This window comes from Mus caroli, chromosome 7 (assembly GCF_900094665.2).
Source record: "Mus caroli chromosome 7, CAROLI_EIJ_v1.1, whole genome shotgun sequence".
NCBI lineage: Eukaryota > Metazoa > Chordata > Mammalia > Rodentia > Muridae > Mus > Mus caroli.
Window position 1 is genome coordinate 83,061,723 of NC_034576.1, and position 24,970 is coordinate 83,086,692.

General features: G+C 41.6%; 1 protein-coding gene across 1 annotated transcript in view; it reads right to left on the reverse strand.

Moving 5' to 3' along the window:
- Positions 1–24,970, reverse strand: part of Blm (BLM RecQ like helicase) — an 80,398-nt gene that overhangs the window by 40,697 nt on the left and 14,731 nt on the right. The window contains exons 2-12 of the mRNA XM_021167779.1: positions 19,732–19,833; positions 17,916–18,616; positions 14,384–14,543; positions 11,835–11,962; positions 9,161–9,293; positions 8,217–8,881; positions 5,709–5,900; positions 3,543–3,661; positions 2,096–2,209; positions 546–644; positions 215–363 (exon numbers count right to left, since the gene is read on the reverse strand). Coding sequence (XP_021023438.1) covers positions 215–363; positions 546–644; positions 2,096–2,209; positions 3,543–3,661; positions 5,709–5,900; positions 8,217–8,881; positions 9,161–9,293; positions 11,835–11,962; positions 14,384–14,543; positions 17,916–18,616; positions 19,732–19,829 — 2,558 coding nt within the window. The 5' untranslated portion in view covers positions 19,830–19,833. The remainder of the gene's footprint in view (positions 1–214; positions 364–545; positions 645–2,095; positions 2,210–3,542; positions 3,662–5,708; positions 5,901–8,216; positions 8,882–9,160; positions 9,294–11,834; positions 11,963–14,383; positions 14,544–17,915; positions 18,617–19,731; positions 19,834–24,970) is intronic.

Consider the following 24,970-nt stretch of genomic DNA (forward strand, 5'->3'; position numbering starts at 1 on the left):
AATAAATAAATCTTTAAAAAAAAAAAAAAAAAAAAAAGAGCTAGCCTTGGCTATCTGAGACTCTGTTTAAAAAAAAAAAAAAAAATTCTTCCAATTTCAAATATTCTGATTTAGCTGTCCTTGGGCACAATCTGGACACTTGGCTTGATAAAGCCCTACAGGTGATGCTAATGTACAGAATCAGAAAATGGAACCCACAGCCTTCACCACTTACACCTGAGGTCTGAGGATCTTCAGCTGAGTGAGGATGTCCTTCTGGACCCTGGGGTTCGCCGTGGCCGTGAGAGCCATCACTGGAACAGAAGGAAACTTCTGGCGAAGCATATTCATCCTTTTGTAATCTTGACGAAAATCATGACCCCACTAATTGGAAAACAAATATTGCTTTCGGGTTATTTGTATCTCTCCGGTCAATATATAAGATGCATTTTATTCTCCAGTGAAGCAGCAGAGCGATCAGTCAGCCACTGTAGGTTGTTCTTCAGTGCTGTGGCTCTGAGCACTACTGGTGATATAAACGTACTGCTATCCCAAGAGAAACTTACCTGACTCACACAATGCGCTTCATCAATGACAAAACGTGCCAAGAGCTTCCGCTCATACAGATTCTCCAGAGTAGAAATCAGCCTGTTACTTGCACAGACCTAGAATAGAGATACACGAGAGATGTAAACACATCACTTGAATGATTATGTCACTCCCTGTTAGAACTACTCACACACGAGTGATTCTGTCCTCAGTTAGTGAAGAGAGCAGAAGCAAAGGGCAAGCCAGACACTTCAATACCCTCATCCACATCCAACAGCTTTACTTACCAGGTTAGTAGCTCTGAGAGTTACCACATGTTTACTCTGGTTACAGGACTTACATTTTTTACATGTATTCATTTTGTGTTTGTGCATGTGTGGGGTGGGTCTGTGCACAATGATGTATATGCGTGAATTCAGAGTTAAGGTGGTTGGTTCTAGGTCCTTAGGCACATTCCCCATGAGCAACCGCCAGCCTGATAATGGGAGTTTAGATGTGTGTTTGGTACGTGCATAGTATTGGGGAAGAACTCTATGTATTACACATACAGATAGCTTTATGCCAGTAACAAGCATATCTTGACAGGGACATAAGACACATAAGTCAGGTTGATGAAGTGTCCTCACTGGTTGAACATAGGCAATTAGAACATCAAAATACATAGTGAAAATTGATTATAATTTACTGAATTAATAAAGAACCCACAAGTTCACACTGATAAATACGCAGCATCAGGCAAAGCTTTCATAAAGCCAGGAAGGACTGTATCAGTAGCATTCATTATAGTAATAACTGATTGAGAAATAAATCATCAATGATACTAAAGCTTGTGGGGAGGCTCTGATGTCTGCCATGGTGTTTGTACAGTCTCAGACCTCCTACTACAGAGCAACTGCTCATTAGGGAGTTGGAAGGGGAAGGGAACGGTAAACACAGCAAGCAGCAGCCTGGCAATGCTATTTTGATCGCATGATTGGCCAGTGACCACTGCTGGTAATGGGATGAGTCACTGCCAAGTGTCTTCTGATAGCACACAGCACATCTGTGGCATCCCTGCCGACGTGAGGAATAGGGATTTAATCAGCAGGAAACAAGGCAAATTCAAATTGAGCCACAGTCCTCAAAACTGGCCCTTATGCTTCAAAATGTCAAAATAATGAAACTGTTTAGATAGAAGATGAAATAGGGGTTTTCTTTCTTTCCCTTTTTTACAAAGGTCATTACTGAAAGGTTAATGGCTTAAGTAACAGTATGTGTCACTGTACATTTCCTGACGGGTAAATTACACAGTGGTTCCTAAGGGAATGCTATATGGTCAGGAAATGCAGAGTGAGGTAAAGGAGAGTTAAAATGGCAGATCTGCAACTCACTGTCAATTAAGTGTTTCACAACAAACTGGAGAAAGAACAAACAACACAGGAGGCAGAGAAGACTTTACCATCTGTGGTCTGGAGTGAAGGTTATACAAGAATTCATTAATGTATTTAAAAAATTATCACCAAGTTCTTTAAATATATGTATGAGTGTGTTGTAATATTACACTGAAAAGAGTGAGATCAATACGAACCTTCTCAGGAGTCACGTACAAAAGCTTGACGATTGGGTCTTTTTTTGATAACTGGAGGTAAATATTTGCAGCTTCTGAGTCAGTCTTATCCCCTGTCAGATATGTAGCTGGAATCTAAGTAAGAGTAATAATTTAAATTTCATTTTATTTATACATTAATCAGACATGATCGTGCTTAGGTTTTATATTTTATAAGTCATATATAACACTTTCCAAAAGAAACAAATATCTCACCATAACAATCAATGCACCATTTTTATTTTTAAGTTCTGTTTTCTGAGTCAATAGTTTCACTTTGAGTCTCAAACTTGTGACCCTCCTGTACCCTCAGCTTCTGAAGTACTGGTAATTATAGGCATGTGTCACATCTAGCTAGTACACATATTTTTAAAAATTAACATTAAACGCAACTCAAAATAGCTTTCCCGCCTAGGTGTGGTGGCATACATGTGAGGAGTCCCAGCTGGCAGGAGGATGAGAAAGGAGGTTTAGGGATTCGAGGCAGCCTTGCCATCCTGGCAAATCTGAAGCTAGCCTGGGCTATGGCAAGATGCTTCTGTGTCAAGAAAAACTGCAAAAGGCTCTCCACTGTTCCATTTTCTATGTTCATCTCCTCTATCTGTAAAAAAGACCATGTTGTCTGTGTGTGTAGCCTGGCCCCAAACTTGCTCGTATGCCAGGCTTGCTTCTGACTGACAGAGAGGAGCCTCTTTTTGCCTCCGAAAGTGCTGAGGGTTAAAGGTCTGCACCACAATGGTCGGCCTGGCTATGTTTACAGGTCTCATTGCTGTGATGGTAACTGTTGGTTAGAACAAGGGGAACGAACAGCTGGGCAATGGTTACCAACACTGCAGTGACATTCTTTGGAAGAAAAGTCAAACCAGCTGTCACATTGAGATGGTATGATTCGTAACCCTGTAGCCAACTCTTTGCAATGATTAACCTTATAGAGTGCAGCAGTCATAATTCCTCAACTCAGCAATGAGGAAAAAGACAGGTGTGCAGGCACACACATGTGCATAGGAAAGAGAACTATGATGATCACTAGCCAAAAAAAGAAACCAACCCCTTTATAGTAGTTAAAAAAAAAAACAAAAAACCAACAAACCAACCAAACAAACAACCCCCCCCCCAAACCCAAAACCTACATCAGCAAACTGTAGGCTAAGAGTTCTTAATAAAATACATTCTTTGAATTACAGATGGCTATTTGAATCAAAATGTTTTAACACATGTGCTTAACTCTACATCTTAATTTAACTGTATGCTTTATTTATTTAATCTTATTTATTTATTTATTTTTGCAGTATGTTAGGCACTCTGCCGTGAAGCTATATACCCAGAATAATTATTTTAATAATTTAAACAATAGTTAATAAGATTTCCTAGCTTATTGGCATGTGTTTCTAAGGTGCATTTTTATTAATAGTTTTATGTAATAACTTACATCAAAGGAAGTCAGCTTTTGGACTTGATCTACTATCAGTGATCTCAAGGGAGAAATGACAATTGTGACCCCAGGAGAAACACAGGCAGGGAGCTGGTAGCATAAACTTTTACCACCTCCTAAGAGATAAATAATGAAAAACACGTCAGTTTCCAACTTGAGTGTGAAGGTAAAAGTTACAAAGAAAACCAATATAATATTTAAAATAATTAGCAGGGCATTAAGTAGTATTGCCCACAGGGCTATCTATCTATCTATCTGCCATAATGAATTAAATGAACTCTCAACAGAACTGTTTAAAAAGTCTACCAGCGAAATCTGAATAGAGTAAACTTCTTTTGCTTCCAGCAATATAAGGGGTCTCTAAAATCCTAAGTCTGTGACTACCATTATTATTATTATCAAAATTATTCCTTTGAAATAAAAGGGAAAGCCATGTATGTACTCATTCCCTTCCCTGCCTGCCCTGCTCCATGCTGGGGCTCAAACCCAGGGCTCCGTGCACAGTGGGCAAGTGCTCTACTACTGAGCTGTGCCTCCAGCTCCCAAGAACATATTTTAAAATAACTACATGATTATATTCTAGTTAATTTGCAATTTCACCAATCTACTAATGGCAAAAGCTGAGCTAGGTAGTTTTTAGGACTTCAATTTATTTTTAAAATATATACTACACTCTTTCTTTTCCACATAGTGAATAAGTTTCATTTTGGCATGTATGTAGACATGTCAAAGAATTAGTGGGATGCTGAGAAGAGAGACCTGCTCTGCCAGCTGCATGAACTCAGACATGACATTTAAGCTGCCTAGGTCCTGGTATCCTGTAAAATCCATGAGGTCAATGGTTTAAAGAGCTGTCCAAGAGAAACTTTATTTGGAATATTTTTATTATATCTGTCAAGAGGTTGAAATCAAAGTGGAAAGGTCTTGAAAATAACTCCTGAAGCTGGGAAGAGCCATTGAAAGCCTCTGATTAGATGACTGCCAAAGTCCTTCCCAAGGTCAGAACTTTCAAGGACCAAACCAGGGTTGAAATGGAGGCACAGTGTCACTAAGTTAATAAAGTCTGAAATGTGGATAAGATATCTCTGTCCAATACAAAACAGTTTGAGGGCCTGGATAAAGATTGCTGCACAAGTCTGACAAGACCTTCACATATATGCCCTGGTGTGCATGGAGCTCCCTCACACACCATCACATATAGAATTATGTGATAATAATTTTTTAAAAATCTAAACCAATTTGAATAAATTCAGATGTCTAGTCAACAGTATGTGATAATAATATCAGCAGCAACAACTGGGACTTGCTAAAGTCTCTAACAAGAGAAACAACACAGAAGATCTACATGGAATAACGGAACCTGCTTCCTAGCCTAACTGCTTAGTTAACATCCTTCTTTGTTTTGTTTTTTTGTTTTTTTGAGACGGGGTTTCTATATGTAGCCCTGGCTGTCCTGGAACTCATTCTGTAGACCAGGCTGGCCTCGAACTTACAGATCTGACTGCCTGTGCCTCCCAAGCACTGGAACTGAAAGCTTTAGATAATGTCCTTGTGTGTTTGATTTGAAATCACTGAGTAGCTTACAGGCTTTTATAACAATGCACAGCCCCAGACTCCTCAAAGCCTAGGCTAAGAATGAACCATGCTGCATCCTTTTCGTTTGATCCTCATCTGGGAAGTGGGTACTCTACTCCTTACTGTCCTGAACATAGCCACAAAGAGTGAAGTGGCTTGTCCGTGGGCACACCCTTCTTGAAAGGGGCGGCACGACACTGAAACGCCAGGCCTTCACTCTGTAGTGGAAGATCAGAACCGCTGGGCAGCACTGACAAAGCACCAGCCAGAAATGGTCGTGGTTGCTCACATCCATGCTCTGTTCCCTTCTTGGCTATTTAGATTAGAAAAAAAATTTCCCAAGGAAAAGTTCTACATCCGGTTAATCCAACGAGCTTTGAGGTAACAACCTTAAGCAGCTATGAAGTTTACCATGTCACTAACCAGAGCAAAGGATGAGGTAACAGACACTTTCTTACTGTGGTTTTGGGGTCTGAAGGGTCCCTACACACTAAGAATAATGTGAGGTGTTCTTTTTATTTCTATTAACAAGCTTTCACTTAACATCTGCCAATGGACTCCTGCCAAGTCTTATCTAAAAATACATACCAGTGGGCATTAGGATAAAGCAGTCTTCACCAAGCAGCGCAGCATTGATCGCCTCTAGCTGATTAGTTCTAAAATTATGCAAGCCAAATTTCTTATGGAAAATCTTCATCATTTCTTTTGTATGAGGAAAATTAAGACTTTGAAAATGTTCATGATTTGGATTTTTTGATGATAAATTTTGGGCCAGCTTATCTACAACACAATCAATGTTTAAAAAACATCAGTACATGAACACAGTGACACAGTCTAGCCTTACCTTTTCCCCCCCAAAGACCCAACGGCACACTCTCCCTACAGCACACTTTAAACTGTTTACATGGCTGCCTTTCCAATTAGTCTCAGACATTCCTAGGGGTCTAATCAAGTCTTTCCTGTTTTGTAGTACCTACAATACACTTTGTTCATCCTTCCTTCCATTTCTCCTTTGGTCTTCAAGATAACTGTACCCTTTCTACTTGTTTTAGTTCTGCTGTGCTGCAGAGCAAACCTAGGGTTTGTCCATGCTGGGCTGTAGTGCCCTATCACCAGGACACAGCAGTGAGCAGCACACAGTGAGTTGTGCCCAGACACTCAACCAGTTTTGAATTCCCTTTCTTAGTTCCACTTCTGCTCTTAACTTTGGCAGTCTTTCAAATATTTCGGACTGGTTTCTTGCTATATTCTTACTTGGAATTTTTCTAGTCCTGTGATTTTAAACATCATCTGTGTACAGAGAATGACTGGCTGTCTGACATCCTCCTAAGTTTCCATCCCACACACGTCCAACTGCCTGTAAGACACTGCTTGCTTTTCTTTCTTTCCCTTCCTTTTCTTTTCTTTTCCTTTCTTTTCTTTCCTTCCTTCCTTCTTTCCTTTCTTTTTTTTTTAAAGATTTATTATTATATATAATACACTATAGCTGTCTTCAGACACTCCAGAAGAGGGCATCAGATCTCATTATGGGTGGTTGTGAGCCACCATGTGGTTGTGGGGATTTGAACTCAGGACCTTCGGGAGAGTCAGTGCTCTTAACTGCTGAGTCATCTCTCCAGCCCTCACTGCTTTCTTTTATAAATATTTTTTTGATTTATTTTATTTTCATTCTATGGGTATGAGTGTTTTGTTTGCATGTATATCTATGTACCACATATCTGCCTGGTGCCTAAGGAGGCCAAAAGATGGTGTTGGCTCCCCTAGAACTGGAGTTGAGAGTGCTGGAAACCTAAGCCCGGTCCTCAGAACAGCCAGTGCTCTTAACTGACAAGCCATCTCTACACACACCCTAAAGACACGTCTACTTGAATGATTTCCCAACTGTTTAAGTTCAACAGTCTGAAAATAGCCTTTCTCAACTGCTTTCTAAATCAAACTCATCCTTGTGACTTCCCTATTTCTGTGAATGGTGTCACAGTCACCCAGGTCTGAAACTCAGTGTCACCTGAACTTCTCAGATGCTTCCTTCACTGTCTCTCCCTGCTTGCATTCTTACTGGGGCAGCGTTGGTTCTAGAGAACAAGAGGCTCTCACACAGCCGCTCTGGCAGCTCCTCTCACTCCAACACTCAACTGTCTCAAAGATAATTGCAGACATCAAGTATGACACATTCTAACATACCAAAATAAATCCATTAGTGGCTATTTTAAAGGTCAACAGCATCACTCTAAGAACAAACTCAGAGCTATTAAGTCATCAATGGCAAAAATAGGGAGGGCTGTACTTCATAAAACTTTGCACATGTATTCTTGTTTCAGTAAAACCACTTTGAGATAACTTTATAGGGCTGACGTAAGGCTTTAAAATTAATTTAGGCTTCACTCTGAGGCTTTTGCAGTAGCTTAGTTCACTCCTCATTAAACTGTGAGCTCCAGCATTGCTTCTCTGAAAAATTCCCAAGCCCAACTCAGGACATGGCTCATGGAGCCTTTACTAAGCAGTTAGGAAATGTTTGTTTGTTTTGAGACAAGGTCTCACTCTATAATCCATCCTCCTGCCTCAGCCTCCCACATGCTGGGATTACAGATGTGAACCACCATGACTAACTTAATATTTATTGAATTTCTGATTCCACAACCTTATGCTGCTTCACATTTTAATGCTGTGAGACATTTGACAATTTTCTACTTATAAATGAAGTACTTTGCAGCAGCCAGAATTCTAAAAATATACATATCTTGAGTATATAAATTCACCTTTTAATTTTGCCTACCTCCAAATCGGTAAAACTTTGGCACCCTTGAACTTTATTGTTTTAGGGATTAAAAGCTGTTACTTTAAAGGCAAAGGCATTTGGGATGACTTTAGAGATTTACTACAATAGGTTATAATTACACATTTATAAACCTACAGCTGCTACAGAGACAAAAGAGCAACTTGCTTTTGAAATTGTGATTTGTAATTCATATTATCAGTAGAAATTTGCATGGAAACAATGTAGCGCTCAGGCAATGACTGCTGCTATGCTATACAACTCTATTTTGGACAGTTTTGTTTTCCTATAATATCTAAGCGTTCAATTTACTTTAGACTTACCAGAGCAATTCTGAATTGACTCTGAGAGGTTTTTATTCTGAGCGGTTGATACCACTGGAAGAAACTTTGCCTTGGCTGAAGAAATCCTCTCTGAGAGAGATTTAACCGGCCCACCTTCCTTGATGGGTGGATAGGCGGCTGTGGAAGATTTGCTGGCTGAAAAATTGTGCATTATGTTTTCCCAGTCATCATCATCATCATCAAAGTCATCAATGTTAAAGTTATCGATATCATAGGAAGCCTGGCCGTGTCTCTCTATGTTACGTCCTGAAGCAGCTTGTTTACTCTGAGCTTTCACAGTGGTGCTGGTGAGAACATTCCCTGGGAAGTCAGTGCTTTCGTTCCTGTTTTCCATCCTTGGTGTTTCAGCCCAGTTGCTACTTACAAAGGACTTCTGTAAATGGGAATTCAATAACGGCCTTTCAAAGAGATTCTTCGGGGTGGCTGAGAATCCTGTCTTTCCTGGAGTGGTGGCGGGTAAACATTCCTCAGTGGAAGGGGAATGTGAGAGAAGGTATGGAGAATTTAACTCTTTATTAGGATGCCCCACAGGGCAGGAGTCACCCTGCACTGTATTATCAAGTGAATCAGGCCTGTGCCTCCACAGAGAACCCAGAAGTCTGACATCATTTCCATTAAAACCCGCTTCAGCTAGGAGCTTCCTCCTGAAGAAAGAAAGTAGATTAAATATGATCAGTGCTATAGCAGCCATAATGTTTACCTTCATTTTTAACCCCAACAGAAACTATAGAACTTCCCCCTCTTCTGTCTCAAAAATGTGAATATGAATCTTAAATGAAATGAATGGTTTGAAAATTTGATAAATTTAAAGTTTAGCAATGACATCCTATGTCTAGGCCAGACAGCCTGGACACTTTGCCGATTTTGTTACTTGGAGTAGTAGAACTGCAATCAATTATGTTCCAGGAGGATAATCAAGATACCTTATGTTTCGTTGTTGAAGCAATTCGGTCCCACAATTCAAAGCTTTCAATTCATCAATAGGAACAGTATCAACTAACTTACAGATGTGCTCCATCACATGGATAAGCTGCTGCTGTATGCTTATCTGCTGGGCTACAAAGCAATTATAAATAAGTAACTCGGTAAGTAAGCAAGCAAGTAGGTTGGAACTCAGAGCCCTGAAATGCCAGGCAAGCACTCTACCAGTGTGCTACCTCACTGGCCCTCCACCCTTCTCTTTATCAACCCATACAACTAAGAGATGTAATTTCAAAGGAGTTGATGTTTCAGATGAAGGATAGGAAACAAATGAGGTCTGGAAGCAACATAAGCCAAGAAAGTGCCCACTCAACGTCAAGGGTTTACAATACAAAGGGAAAAAAGTCACTTTACATGGGCTCCAGGGAGACAGCGTTCTCTGGAGGCAAGGAAGTAAGAAAGGACAAGTGCTCAGAGAAGATAAATGAGAGCACATGGCTGCAGATGGAATTAGCCAGCGGGGGCTGGGCATGGCACATGCCTTTAATCTTAGTTCCTGGGAGGCAGAGACAGGTGATCCCTGAGTTCTAGGTCAGTCTGGTCTTCAGACGGAGTTCCAAGACAGCCAGGGCTACATAAAGAAACCCTGTCTCAAAAAATAAAAAAAGAAAAACAGCTGATGGGTTTAAGGGGCAGGAGGAAGACACGAGGAAAAAACAGGCATACAAAAACTGTGAGGACAACAGTTTGCAGGAGAGCCAGGAAGTACGGCCGTCTGCTGAGAGCTGTGGGGAGGGCATGGCTGTGAGCGGCTGAGTCCCTATGGCACGTTGCTTTCCTATGTACGGAGCTCAGACTGGGAAGGAGGGTGCACAGTGGTCTGAAGAAATGTAAAGCCCAGGCAGGCTCAGAAAGAGACCAGTGCCTACAGTGGCAAGGAGCTCAAGTTTCCCTGCTGACGGGCCACATCTCACTCAGACGAGCAGGAAAACCCTTGACCAAGGCCTTAAGAGAAAGACACGACAGACAACCATTATTCTGATTTTCAAAGGAAAAGAAAGGGTGGTTGCCAAAAGCTACAAACTAGTAATCTTCGTGTGGACTCAAGGCAAAATTCTAGAACATGTTATCAAAACGCTGCTTTGTAGCTCTAAGAAGAGGAAACAATTATGGAATTAGGGAGAGTTCATAAAAACACAATAGCCATCTTAATGCTCCTTCTTGGAAAGATTACTAGACTGGCATATAATAATAGCTGCCATTTACTGAAGGCCTACAGTACACTTGAAATCTAACAACTATCCAGCAAGGCAGGCATTATTTGTTTTCTCCAAGAACACCTGAGAGAGGTGCAGTATTGCCTGCCTATGATCTCAGCTCTCACAAGGTGAAGCGGCTTCAGCTACAGTGTGAGACCCCTATTCTTAAAAACCCAAAACTCAGTAAGGTCCAAGAGAAAGTGCAGCCCCACTCCCAGGAGCAGGAGACAGGTTTCTGCTGCAGGTCTGCACTAACAGCTGACACAGCATCCCTTCACTTTTCCTGCCTCAGACCTGCTGTTTCTAGAGTCCTATATCCTGGTCTTTTGTAATTCTATAGGGAAGAAGAGAAATATCTTGAAGAAAGGTTCATAATTATATGATGTCAGCTAAGAGGGAAGTCTCTCATGTCCACTAAAGGCCTCTGACCACATCCTTATCCTTGGAGCCAATGTAATAGGGAAACTTAGAGATGGAGAAACAGGTTAGTACCATGGTTACCAGAATGAAATTTAAGAGCCTCCAGGCTGCTGGTTCAAATCCCAGCTCTGCCGCCCGCTGCCTTACTTCTGCAGCTACGTAATTATTTAATTCTCCTGTACCTTAGTTTCCTTTTTTCTTTATCTCCAATGAGAGATAACAGCAACTACCTTAAGGAGATGAAAAGAGGACTCAACAGTTTGCACTGTAGGGCTCTTAGAAGAATGAGGAACATTTTCAGGGACATTTCCAGTAAGAAAAGCAGAGATCAAAATGAAAAAATAAACTTGGGGAGGACAAACAGCAGAGACCACTGTCCACACACAGGCACACGAGCTGCAGGAGAGTGTGGATGTGCTTTGTGAGTGTCTCAAGAGACCTGCCGGGCGTGGTGGCGCACGCCTTTAATCCCAGCACTCGGGAGGCAGAGGCAGGCGGGTTTCTGAGTTCGAGGCCACCCTAGTCTACAAAGTAAGTTCCAGGACAGCCAGGGCTATACAGAGAAACCCTGTCTCGAAAAACCAAAAAAAAAAAAAAGAAAGTCTCACGACCTTCAGAAATACTCAGAGAACAGAAAAGAGCTCCTGTGTTCCAGGAGCTGAATAAATAAAAACAATACATTTTAAAAAGTTGGCTTATTTATACTAGATATTTGGAAAGGAGGAAGAGAGAGAGAGAGAGAGAGAATCAGAAAGAACTGAGGCACGACTGGGCAGACAGATAAGCTGTAGAGCACAGAGGCCCTGGGTTTAATCCCAGCATTAAAGATAGGAAAAGGAATGATTTAACAGGCAATGGCCATCCAGCCCCCGATCAGAACATATACAATGAAGGAGTTGAATGATCTGAACGTCACTGTGATTGTAAAGAAGACTTGAAAGATGCGTGTGTGTGTTTGTGTGTGGAAACTTGAAGTAACTGAAATACGTTTTTATACCATCACAGTCTTTATTGGTTCCTGCATCAGACTTGTGTGTGGTCATTTCCTCTGGTTTTGACAGAAGCTCTTCTGAGGTGCTAAGAATGTCCTTTTCTTTGCCAGAGTCATCAAGATCATTTAACATGCTGCAAGAGAAAACAGTTACCACAGTCATGCTCTGGACAACAGAAATGCAAACTTGGCCTCCCACTATTTCTCTATAGATATGTAACAGATAAAGGACAGTTGTTTTTTATTGTTGTTGTTGTTTGAGACTGGATCAAGTAGCACAGGATGGCCTGGAACTTGCTATATGGCCAAGGCCAAGGAGGGGAGGCCGGAAGACTGGATCTTCCTGCCTCCCCTCCCAAGCGCTGAGATTAGTCTCGTCCACATCTAGCTGGGAAACAGTTTTGTATCTCTTTTTAACTGACCCTGAAGCCTTCCAGTCTTCTGGTCCCAAGAGACCCTGTCAACTCTTGTCATTCTTGGCTATGAAAGGAGTTGAAGTTGAGATCTCTTCTAAAAAACAAACACAGGGCTGGCAGGACTGCTCAGCTCCTTGCACTGCAAACATAAGAAGCTGAGTTGATATCCACTTCACAAACCCAAGAGACAGAGACAGGTGGGTCTATAAGGGGTTGCTGGATAGTAAGCCTAGCCAAACTAGTGAAAGATCCTGTCTCAAAAATAAATAATAAATAAAATATAACAAATAAGAGCCATAATAATGAATAAAATATGCATAAAATTTAAGCATATATTACATAATGAATTGAAGAAACTTCAACTTTACAGTATGTAGTGTTTGAATGAAAATGGTGGCCCCCATAGGCTCATAAGGAGTGGAACTATTAGGAGGCGTGACCTTCTTTGAGTAGCTGTGGCCTTGTTGAGGGAAGTAATTCACTGGGTGGTGGGCTTTAAGGTTTTAAATGTTCAAGCCAGACCCATTGTGCCCTCTCTGCTGCCTACTGATCAGGATGTAGAACTCTCAGTTACTCTAGCACCATCTCAGCCTGTGTACCACTATGCTTCCTGCCATGACAATAATGGACTAAACATCTGAACCCAATGAAATGATTTTCCTTTATAAGGTCATAGTGTCTCTTCACAGCAACAGAACACTAACTAATACACAATATGTACAATTAGTCACATTAGGCTGTACTGGAAAGTAAAGCATCAACCTTGTAAATAATCATTTCTAATTGGGAAAAATCTGACTATTATGCATTGGATCTGAAAGATTAATGTGTTTGGATACCTGGTGATGCTGTTTTGACGGGTTGTAGAAATCTTTGGGACACAGGACCTAGATGGCATATACAAGCCACTAGACATGGACCTTGAGAGTTTAGCTTGACCTTCCTGACCCACCAACCTGTGACAGTAACAATCCTAAGCTCCTACCCCACATGCCATTCCTATCAGCATGGCCAGCAGCCTCTGAAACTGTGAGCCAAAATATATCCTTACTCCCACAAATTGTTTGTCACATCAATGAGAAAAGTGATATGCTAAGTGAACTTACTCATGGTATAAGAATTCAAAAAGTTATGAAATTATAATTTTGTTGTTGTTTTGTTTGTTTGTCGACACAGGGTCTCTCTGTTCCAGCCCTGGCTGCCCTGGAACTTACTCTGTAGACCAGGCTGGCCTCAAATTCACAGAGATCTGCCTGCCTCTGCCTCCTAACTATTGGGACTAAAGATGTGTATTGTCCATCACTGCCTGGCAAAATTATTAATTTTTAAATGTAGCACTATGGAGAATAATGTTAGAGAAAGAATCTGAAATTACAGGTGTATCAATTACAACACGATGATCGAGCAGATGGAGAGGAAGACGAAAACCAAACAAGGACAAGAAAACAGTTTGTTAGAATCTTGGAACTAAAAATACTTCTTCCCTCTTATTTAAAATCCTAGTTAAGGTGGCTACAACGTCATTTGTGCAGCAAACATGTTTAATAAAGAACAAAGCTAGGCAGTCAACATGAAAACATCAGGCTGAGGAAAGAACACCACATGGATCTTAGCCACATATTACTACCTCTTTCATAAGTTTATCAAAATAGGAATCACACTTCGACCCCCACCACTTCTCCAAACACCACAATACAGCTGTTAAAGCACAAACCAGGGCACAAACCTCCCTTCCCCCAAGTGTGGTAGTTCCCAAAAGTAACCCTGGCACTCGGCAGACTAAGGCAGGAGGATCCTGAATTGAAGGTCAGCTTCAGGTACATAGTAAGAGGTTTTTGGTTTTTGTTTTTTTAAAGACACATTCTCACTTGGAAGACCAAGCTGGCCTCAGATCTGCCTGTACTGCCTCCCCAGTGCTGGATGGAACTCAAAGCATGAGCCACTAAACCCAACTAAGAATAGTTCCTAAACAACCAAATAAATAAGTAACAATTTTTTGGGGGGATGCTTTCATTTGAATACAAAATAAATTACAGAACCACAAAGAATACTTATATAGAAATGATATTCTCTAGCTAAGCTACATTACATAAAGCACCTTGGAAACAAACAAGAATATTGATTATTGATTATTTTTACCTGGAACATTTCAACGAGGAAGAAGCAGTGGAGATGATTTCTTCTGGAGAAGGTGGAACAAAATCTATATCATAATCATTATCATTGTGTTCAAAGTATAGAGTGTTCTGAACTGAATGGAACACATCTTTGTCTTCATGGCTCTTCTTTTCACTGTCACCTACAGAAAAACGGTTGAAAAACACAGATTATTTTAATAATCAATAAGACAGAATGGGCATGAGTCCCTGTGAGTGAGTGGTTTGTGGGCAGAACACTTCCTATGGGAGCCTCGTGCAGGTTAGTGTTGGCTGATTTCTTCACAAAGAAGTGACACAACTGTTAGAAAGCTGAAGCTGGACTAGAGCCAAAGATTTGCTTAGGGAATTCAACCTAGCTCTAGTTAAATTATGAAACTCCTGTTTTGGTTCTTTTGTTTTCTACTCACATTTAAATTAGAGTAATATGCAGCAGGGAAGCCTAATAGCACAAACATGGTGGGTCTGTTTTCTTTCTGTTTGGTTTGAGACAGACTTTTAACTCTATCTTCCTGCCTCCACCTCTTGATGCCAGGATCACAGATGTGTCACACAGCCGGCATACACACTGCTACTATACAGACCAACAACCTCCTCTAGCACACAACTGTCCTAGCTGTACCACCGTCTCTCCTGGTGCTCTCTGGGTTTACTTTTTACCATCCGCCTACTATTCTCTTGAGAAACAGCAACATAATAGACTAAACAACAGCTTGCTGGTTTATTATTTGCTGGTTGTTGTTACTGTTTTTTGTTTTTCAGCCATCTCTCATTGTGTAGCAATTTTAGTAGACCTGGATGTTCAAAAACTTTATAGACTCTGGATGTGGTACGTATCTGTACTCTGAGCAATTAAGGAGGCTGAAGCAGCTACCCAGAAGGCTAAGGTAGGAAGACTGCAAGCTTAAAGTATATGTGGACAATTTGGTAAGATCCTGTCACAAAATAAACAATAACTAAAAGGCTGAAGCTATAATTCAATGATAGTGTCTGTCTAGTGTGCATGGCCTACGGTTCAATTCCTAAAAAACAAGGAAAGAGGGGGTAAGGCTTTGAGTCCAGATCAGGGCCACTGAACAAATTTAAAAAATGTTTTAAAGCCAGCAGTAGAGGGCCATACCTTTAAATCTCAGCAGAGCAGGCGGACCTCTCAGTTCAAGGCCAGCCTGATCTACAGAATGAGTTCCAGGACAGCCAGAGCTACACAGAGAAACCCTGTCTCAAAAAATCAGAAAGAAAAAAGAAAACAAACAAAAGGGCTGAAAAGATGGCTCAGTGGTTAAGTGGTTGTTCTTCCAGATGTCCCAGGTTCAATTCCCTGAACCCATATGGCAGCTCACACCTGTCTGTAACTCTAATTTCAGGGCTTCTGACACCCTCACACAGACATGCATACAGGCAAAGCAGCACTGTGCATAAAGTGAAATAAATGAAACAAATAATCAAACAAAAGAGGAATGCACGGAAGATAAGGAATTATTTTCAGCTCTCGTCCCCAAAGGCCTACGCGGGGGAAGAGACGCGATTATAGAAGACAGTGATGCTCAAAATCCTGACTGTGTGTTAAGCTAATGTTCATGTCTTAGTTTTAAAGAACATTAATAAAGAAAGGAAAGATAAAAGAAAAGAGGGAAGGGCCGGCAAGTGGTGGCGCATGCCTTTAATCCTAGCACTTGGGAGGCAGAGGCAGGCAGATTTCTGAGTTCGAGGCCAGCCTGCTCTACAGAGTGAGTTCCAAGCCGGGCGTAGTGGCGCNCNCCTTTAATCCCAGCACTTGGGAGGCAGAGGCAGGAGGATTTCTGAGTTCGAGGCCAGCCTGGTCTACAGAGTGAGTTCCAGGACAGCCAAGGCTACACAGAGAAACCCTGTCTCAAAAAACAAAAAACAGAGTGAGTTCCAGGACAGCCAGGGCTATTCAGAGAAACCCTGTCTCGGAACCCCCCGCCCTGCCAAAAAAAAGAAAGGAGGGAAGGTAATGGGTGAGGGAAGAAAAGAAGGGGAAGGGATAAAGGAAAAGAAAAGGGTGAACTGGGTGTAGTAGCTTCTAATCTTAATTTCTGCACTCAGGAGACTGAGGCAGGAGTATCAAGAATTTAAGACCAGGGGCTAGACAGATGGCTTAGCACTTTAAGAGCCCCTACTACTCATGTAGAGGTCCTGGACTGAATTCCCAGCACCAACACGATGGCTTACAACTATCTGTAACTCCAATTCCAAGGACTCTGATGACTTCTGGCCTTTGAAGGCATAAAGCACACACATGGGGTAGGGTGGGGTGTGTGCATATGTGCACATGTACTCATGTACATGCATCGTAGGGTTTTTACTACTTTGATGAAACACTATGATCAAAAGTGACTTAGTGAGGAAAGGGTTCTCATCGTTTAACTCGAAGTCCACCCTCCAGGTGAGTCAGAGCAGAAACTCAGGGAAGGAACCTGGAGGCAAGAATTGTTGCAGAGGCCACTGAGCACTGTTTATCAGCTTGCTCATCTTCTTTTCTTACAGCACCCAGCACCATCAGCCCAGTTGTGGCACTGCTTAGTGAGCTGGGCCCTCTTAAGTTAGCCAACAATCAAGAAAACGTACCACAAGCCAGTCTGGTGGGGGAATTTTTTCAATTGAGAATCCCTTTCCACAAATAACTTTAGCTTGTGTAAGTTGACATAAAACTAACCAGTACAACATAAAATAAAACATTTTACATGACTGTACAACCAATGCTTTCTATGGCTTAAGCTAAGTGTTGTTAAAAGAATTAAAGAATTAAAAATTACAATGAACTAAAAGTAATTCCTGAGGAAGGTACTCTTATTATGAGACTGCTCCGGGCTAAGTGAAGTATGGATCCCATACTGAAATGGCTAGCAGCACCCCGAGCCTCCCGTCACTTCCCACTCACTCAAGAGAAACTTCTAGGTGCACCAGCTCCATTCGTGTACTTTGGTCAGTACACAAAATTCTTGAAAAAAATCATTATTTATATTTACTGTACCTTTTATATATCTAGAACTATGTGGACACAAATGTATTTCATTGTACTGCAGACACCTACAGTCCTCCCAGATGTGTGGTTTGGAGCCTCCAGGCAGGAGGCAAGCCATCTAGCCGAGGTGTGCAATCAGCTCTGCCATCTGGTTAAGCAAGTGCACTACGTTTGCCTGACAGGGACTCATGATGTAGTGCTCTCAGAACACATCCTTGTTACTAAGTGACACGCGACTGCAGTCAACAGGATGACCAGGTGTTAGCGTCAGGACCGCATGTGCACTCTGTGGTGGTAAGCCATTAAGACATTACACATGGGAAGGCTTGTCTCCCTTTCCAACCCTATCAGTAGACACCCACCTCAACCTCTGCGGACCTACCTTCTTCATGTCTAAAGTCACAGAACTAAGCCCAGCAGAGCAGAGAGTAAGACCCTCAAGGACACAACTGTCCTGTGTACCGCTGCTCCCAGTGCTCAGCTTTAGACTAGAAAGCACTGAAACGAAGGTGAGATGACGGACGGCTACCTCTTTCAGCGCCCATGTGAGCTTTCAAAGGCTGACTTTCCTGCGGGCCTTTCTCCGGGAGCTCTTCAGAAGCAGAGTCATTGTCAAGGCAGATCACGTCCCTGCTCAGGCAGACGGCCCCCTCCGCCTCCTCCTCTTCCGGTTCCTTCGTTAAATCCACTTGCAGGCATTCGGGGGAGGGAGGAGTCGAGTCAGTCTCTACTGCATTGGCTTTATGAGGTGGTGGCTTAAAGAAGTTTCTCTTAGTCTTTTTCATTTTCTGAGCGGTTCTTACTCTTGTGGCAGGATTTTCAGCCAGTGAAGCAAACGCATCTGATGCTGACATATCAAAGTCATCCATATCAGCCCAGTCACTGAGGGAGTCTGCAGAAGAACTGAATTCTAATTTCTTGAAAACAGCCACAGGCAGTTTCTTCACAGCGGGGGTTTTGGGGGTAGTACACGAGGTGTCCTGAGCAGGCTGTCCCATGGCCGGCAGTGACGGCTCAGAGCATGTCCCCGCGCTTTGCTGCCTTCCAGGGAAATGTTTAAAGAAGCCTTCAATCTTTGCCTGCTGCTTTGGTTTGTGGAGTGGAGACTCAGTGAATGAAAAGGCTTCAGACACGTTCACATCTTTATCACTCAACGCAGGTGTTTTTACTACGGACACACTAGTGACAGACACATCACCCTCTGATGTTTTCTTTTTAAAAGTAAAACCTCTGAAAAATAATGGAAAAACTGAGTTAGTGAATTCATTTGTTTCTGATGCTGAGGACTGAACCCAGGGCCTCATTTTTGCTAAGCAAGCATTCTATCATAACCTACAATCCCAGGCCCTGATGGATTCATTTCCATTTTAACAAACTCATTCTCCTATAAAACATTTCAAGTGCAAGTCATATTAATTGTATTGAGCATAGAATCTGTCTCACTCTGTGTTTTTGAAAATTCACCAGGTACTTAAATACCTTTGGTCCCTCTGATCCTCCATTCAGAGGCTAGTTACTGGGCTGAGAGTTCCTAGGCCACTCCTACACTTTATTTCTCAGGCTGGAGGTCCTTAATAGTCCCTTCAGAAGGAAAAGACAGGATGTGTTGAGATAGACAGACAGACAGACAGACTCAGAGTGGAATTTGCTACTGTGACAAAAAATTTTTACGGGAGAAAGGAGTTTTAGAAAAGCTGCTGAGATCTGAAGGACACATGAGGCAGAGGCTGTCTGCTGACATTAGTGACTGAAGGTCCCCAGCGATGTTGAAGTAACTTTAAATCTACATGCATGGAGCAGTGCTTGCTATCTGGTAAGGGCACAACCTAAGTACAGTGTATTATTAGATATCTTAGGAACTTGGGGCTTAGCTTGCAGGAGACACAAGAACTAGAGAGTGGTCATTTAACTATACAGTTTTACAGAGAATATGAGGTTACACTAAAGTATAATATCTGTCCAAATTTACAAGAAAATTCATTACTTGGTCATCCAACTTTACTGAACAAGTATGTGCCAGGACCTGTGTAAAGCTAGAACAATCACACTCAGCTCTGCTAGCACAGGCTCTACTATTAACTTGCAACAGGGAAAACCACTGGGCTCCTCATTTCCTCTGTGAAATGAGAGAGCTGGAGGAAGCCTGGTGTGGTGGTGATCTGAGCACAGACACGGCTGAGGGAGGACTGTGGCAAGTGTGAGGCTGGGCAGTGTGGACTGGAGTGAGCTCAAAGTCAGCAGGGGCTATGCATGGGACCCTATCCCAGACTCCACAGAGGTGAAAGGCGAGAGCTCCATTTGTATGACACCGGAGCTGTCTTCTACATGAGAATAAACATACTTACAAAGATTTTGGTTTTGAAAGGCTGGGTTGATTATTAAGTTTTCTGGCTGAGTGTCGCTGTAGTTGTTCTTGTAGATTGTTCAGAGGAACAGCAGCCATGATCCTAAAAAGGAAGAGGGCAACCGTTAATGGAGTTAGGTATTTAGTATCATTCAGCATATTTACTGAGGAGGTAAAAGACTTAAACCACTACATCATTCCAGATGTGCCCAGAGTAACACACTTTTGCTGCCCCCCCCTTTCTCCTCCTGTCAACAGATTGCTTTAACATTTACATCTGGTGACATTTAAAACACACATTTTTTAACTAGAGATTTACTTGAATAGCAAAATGGCCTGGTTTCCTCTTTTCTTCAACAGATGCTAAAATCAGCACAGCCTGGCCTAGGCTTGGAGGGCACATAGGGAGTGAGAGGGGAGTGATGATCAAAGCAAACTAGGAACCCGGGGGACAGCCAGGACGTGAATTCTCTGTGCAAAACTAAAGGTCCAGTAAAGACAGGCCTCCCACGGCGAGTGCAAAGGCTGACCAGCCAGAGCCATGCTCCAGTCGCCCCCAGTCCACGGCAGACTGCCACACACATTTATATCCCTGTGTAACACTTGCTGCACTGGTTCGCTTTCACCCAGATAAAGCGCAGCTCAAGCCACCTTGAAACCACTGAGCTAAAGACAGACAGCTATATCTATAGAGTTTTTAAAAAGTTATTTCAGATGAATTATAAATCCTCTTTCCCACTCAATTTGGATTTAAAACAAAATGTACTATTAGTGTGTATGTGTGCATGTGTGTGTGTGCACGGGGAGGAGCACACCTGTCACTCAGATATGGCGGTCATAGGACAACTCTGTGTCCATCTTTCTTCTGGTTCCAGTGATGGGTCCTGGTCCTCGGCTTGTAGAGGAAGCCCCTCTACTCACTTAACCACTTTACAGGCCCGTTTTCTCCTGATACGAGGTGTGGTGGCTTAACTAAGAATGGCTCCCACAGGCTCATATATATCACCAGGGAGGGACTCTGATAGAATTAGAAGGATTAGGGGGCGAGGCCTTGTTAGAGGATACAGGTTCCTGCCGCCTGAGGATCCAATGTAGAGCTCTTAGCTCCTTCTCCAGGACCATGTCTGCCTGTGTGCTGCTATGCTCCCTACTATACTGACAGTGGACTAAATCTCTGAGACTGTAAGCAAGCCTCCCTGGTGTCTCTTCATGGCAATACAAGAATGAGTAAGAAGTGTTTGTGGTTGTATGTGAAGTAGTTTTATCATTTTAGGTGTAATTATAACTTGGTTAAATATGTAATGAATTTTGTGATTGTGTGTGGGGTCGTTATATGTAATTATGACCTGGTTATTGTTTTCATTTGGAAATTAAGCATGACACAAGGAGATATAATTATGTCAAGTGGGTAAGGGATGGACTTGTGATGGCTATTCTTGGTTATCAACTTAACTACATCTGGAATTCATGAAACTCAAATGGCTGGGCACACCTGTAAGGGATTCCTTTATTAAGTAATTTGAAATGGGAAAAGCTACTTTTAATCTGGATCTGAGGTTGGAAGATGCACCTTGAATCTGAGCTAACCCTTCTGCTGGCGACCTATACGAAGGACGTGAAAAGGGAAGCTCACTCTTTCCTTACTTGCTCTCACTGGCTGGGCAGTTCCTTTACTGCCATTAGAGCTTACATCTTCAGGATTCCAGTGTGCACTAAAAAGATCAACTGAGATAGCCAGCCTTATGGACTGAAGAACTACTAGGTTTCCTGGAGCTTCTGTTGGTAGAGAGCCATTGTTGGATTAGCTGGACCACAGTCAGTAAGTCATTCTAATAAATACACACACACACACACACACACACACACACACACACACACACATATATACACATAAATCCTGACTAATACACAAGGTCTCACTATATAACCTTGGCTGACCTCAAACTCACAAACTTCCTGTGTCCAGTGCTGGGATTACAGGCAAACACTACCATACCCAGTTTATCATTTTACTTTTATAATACACTTTTGTTTTATACCATATACATATTTGGAGGAAGGATTAATAATATTAGATGGGTCACACTACACTGTTCTAGAAGTCCATTTCTGAAAATGGTGATATTTAAATTGAGTCATAATTTTTTAATTCAGTAACTGGAATTGTCTTATTAGTTTCAAAATAATAAATCAGGTCTGGGGAGATGGCTCAGTGGGTAAACTCAGTGTGAGGACCTGAGTTTGAAACTAAAATACATGTATAGTGTGTATCTGTAATCTTGGTGCTTCTATAGTAAGCAAAGATAGGAGAAATCTCTGGAAGCCCGCGAGTCAGCGAGCCTAGGATAGAGAGTGGACAACAATGAAGAGACTCCGTCTCAAACAAGGAAGGAGCGAAGACTCACACCCAAGGCTGTTCTCTGACTGTCACATGTGCAGGGTGGTACATACGTGTACACACACACGCGCACATGCACACACACGGAGAGTCTAAAGAATGAATCATTCACTATCTCTAAGAGTGACCTCTTTTTTCCAAGTACTAGTATGAAGCCAAAAAAATTCAGCACAGTCAGTATGTTTCAGTCCACTACAGTGTGGCATTTCAGAACCCTTATGAATGTTTCATGCTTGGCCAATGGAATTTGTTTCAGACAAATGAGGTATCAATCACAAGCACAATTTGGGAAGTGGTTAAAAATATCTTTTATATGGAAAAATAAAAGTTATGATATTTTAAAAGAACATGAGTAAGCAAATGCTAAGTTGAGTGCAGAGCATATATGCACACATACGTAAAGTAATGAAACACAGGGTGTGTGGAACCCAGCTCATGTGTGAAGAAAATTATGCTACAGAATGAGGCACAGTCTCAAAAAGAAAAAAAGTAAAAGTAGTGAATCAAACAAACTGGAAAACTTGGGAACAGAGACAGGTAGAGAGTGGTCATTTAACTGTACAGTTTTACAGAGAATATGAGGTTACACTAAAGTATAATACCTGTCCAAATTTACAAGAAATTCATTACCTGTCCATCCAACTTTACTGAACAAGCACAAGCCAGGCATGGCAGCTCACACTTGTAATTCCAGCACTTGGGAGGCTGAGGCAGGGAGATCACTGATGTCTGAGGCCAGCCTGAGCTATATAGTGAGCTCAAAATCAGCACAGTCTACACAGGGAAACCCTATCTCAAAAAAAAAAACAAAAACAAAAACAAAAAAACCCCAACAACAACAAAAAACAACAACAAACGATGAAAAGAATAAATGATTAAAGGAATCTCATTTGAACTACGTCTTGACACTGAGATTTTAAATCAGGGACAGATCATGATATCATCAGGTCATGATATTCTGGGGTAGTTTTTACTTTTGGTGGTACTGAGGTGTAAATTTATCTTTTATTTGCCTGCATTAATTGTTGACTCCAAGAACTGTCTCCTGCTAACCTAGGCCTAGTTCTGGAACCTTCTAGCCAGGTTTTTATTCTCTGAGACTTACTGTTGAATAAGCTCGCCCTTTCTTATTCTTTCTGAACTCTGTATGTCTAGTTCAAATCAGCTGATTTGACTCAAAATCCTCTCCAAGCTGACTGATTCAATCTGACCTTTCCCTGCCTCTGACTGAATTGTTCTGCTCGGCCTCAAACTAACTCTAGCAATCTGTTCTAATCTTCTGGCTCCTTCTCATTCTTTGGTGCATTCTGTCTTCGTCTATGTTTAGCTTGTTCTCTCTTCTACCTGTCTCTGAAAACTCTCTGGGTAAAACTGCCTCCTTCCTCCTTTCTCTCTGTGTTGCTCTCTTAAGTAGTCTCTCTTTTCTCTCTGTCCTCATGAGAGTTGAGCATATCTTATTCTGTCAAATCTTTCTCTGTTTCATCACTTTGTCTGCCACTCAATTAGACATCACTTTAATATGGTGCTTCCTTCTACAAATTAGCGTGTGTTACCTTCATTGTTTGTGATTAAAGTGTGTGCTAAGGCTGAACCACACCACTACTAGAGACAGGTTTTTCCAGTAAACAACACAATCTTGGGGTTCACAGTGTGATCAAATATCCTGTAACACTGAATTTTGTAGGGCTTCACATACTCTAGGTAAGTGCTCTGTCACTAAGCTACATTTTTACCCCTTTTAAAACTTTGATTTTGAGACAGGGCCACACTAAATTTTTCAAATTGACCTTGATATCAAGATTCTGCAGCCTTGGCCTCCTCAGTCAGAGTCCTAAGAGGTAATCTTATAAAATTAGGCCAATTGACAAAGAAAAAGAATGTCTAAATTCTTCGAGTGAAGAAGGAAGGAAGGAAGGAAGGAAGGAAGGAAGGAAGGAAGGAAGGAAGGAAGGAAGAAGGTCAATGAAATGAAAGCAACAAACAAAAATACCATTTTTTTCTTTTTTTTGAGAACTATAGAAAAGAACATTTTTAGGAATATTAGGAAAAACAACAGGCCAACTTTTACTCACATTTGATAGAAAGGGAAATACTTTTTAAGTCTCCCCTTCTACCCTTAATTTTTTTTTTTTTTTTTTTTTTGAGATAAGGTCTCTATGTCTTTGAACTCACTGGCTTACCTCTGCTTCCCCACCCCCCAAATGCTGAGTCTGAGCTATCGTATTCCCTTTGACTTTTTAGTATTTATTTGTTTAGTTGTTCTGTGTGGCACTCCAAAGACACCTGTAAAAATCAGTTCTCTCTTTCCACATGTGTTCTGGGAATCAAATTCAAGTTGTCAGTTTTGGCAGCAGGCACTTTTACCCACTAAGCACACATATGACCATACACTATACATGTACACCATATTTTAATAAGTATGGCCAGGTAGTGGTGGTGCACACCTTTAATCTCAGCACTCAGGAGGCAGAGGCAGGTGGGTCTCTGAATTTGAGGCCAGCCTGGTCTACACAGGGAGTTCCAGGACAGCCAGAACCACACAGAGAAACCCTGTCTTGAAAAACAAAACAACAAAATAAATAAGTCAAGCATGGTGGCACAACAGAACTTGGGAACAGAGACAGGTAGATCTCTGTGGCTTTAAGGCCAACCTACACAGTGAGTTCCAGGCTAGGTTACATAGATTGTCTTAAAGTCAAATCAAGTCAGTAAATAAGAGATAAATAAATATACCTTTTATTAACACAGAGACATGGCATAGAGAGACTAGGTTGTTTGGGGTGGAGTAGAGGATCCTTTTCTTTCAAATAAATGAAATAATTTTTAGACCTATCAAAATTAG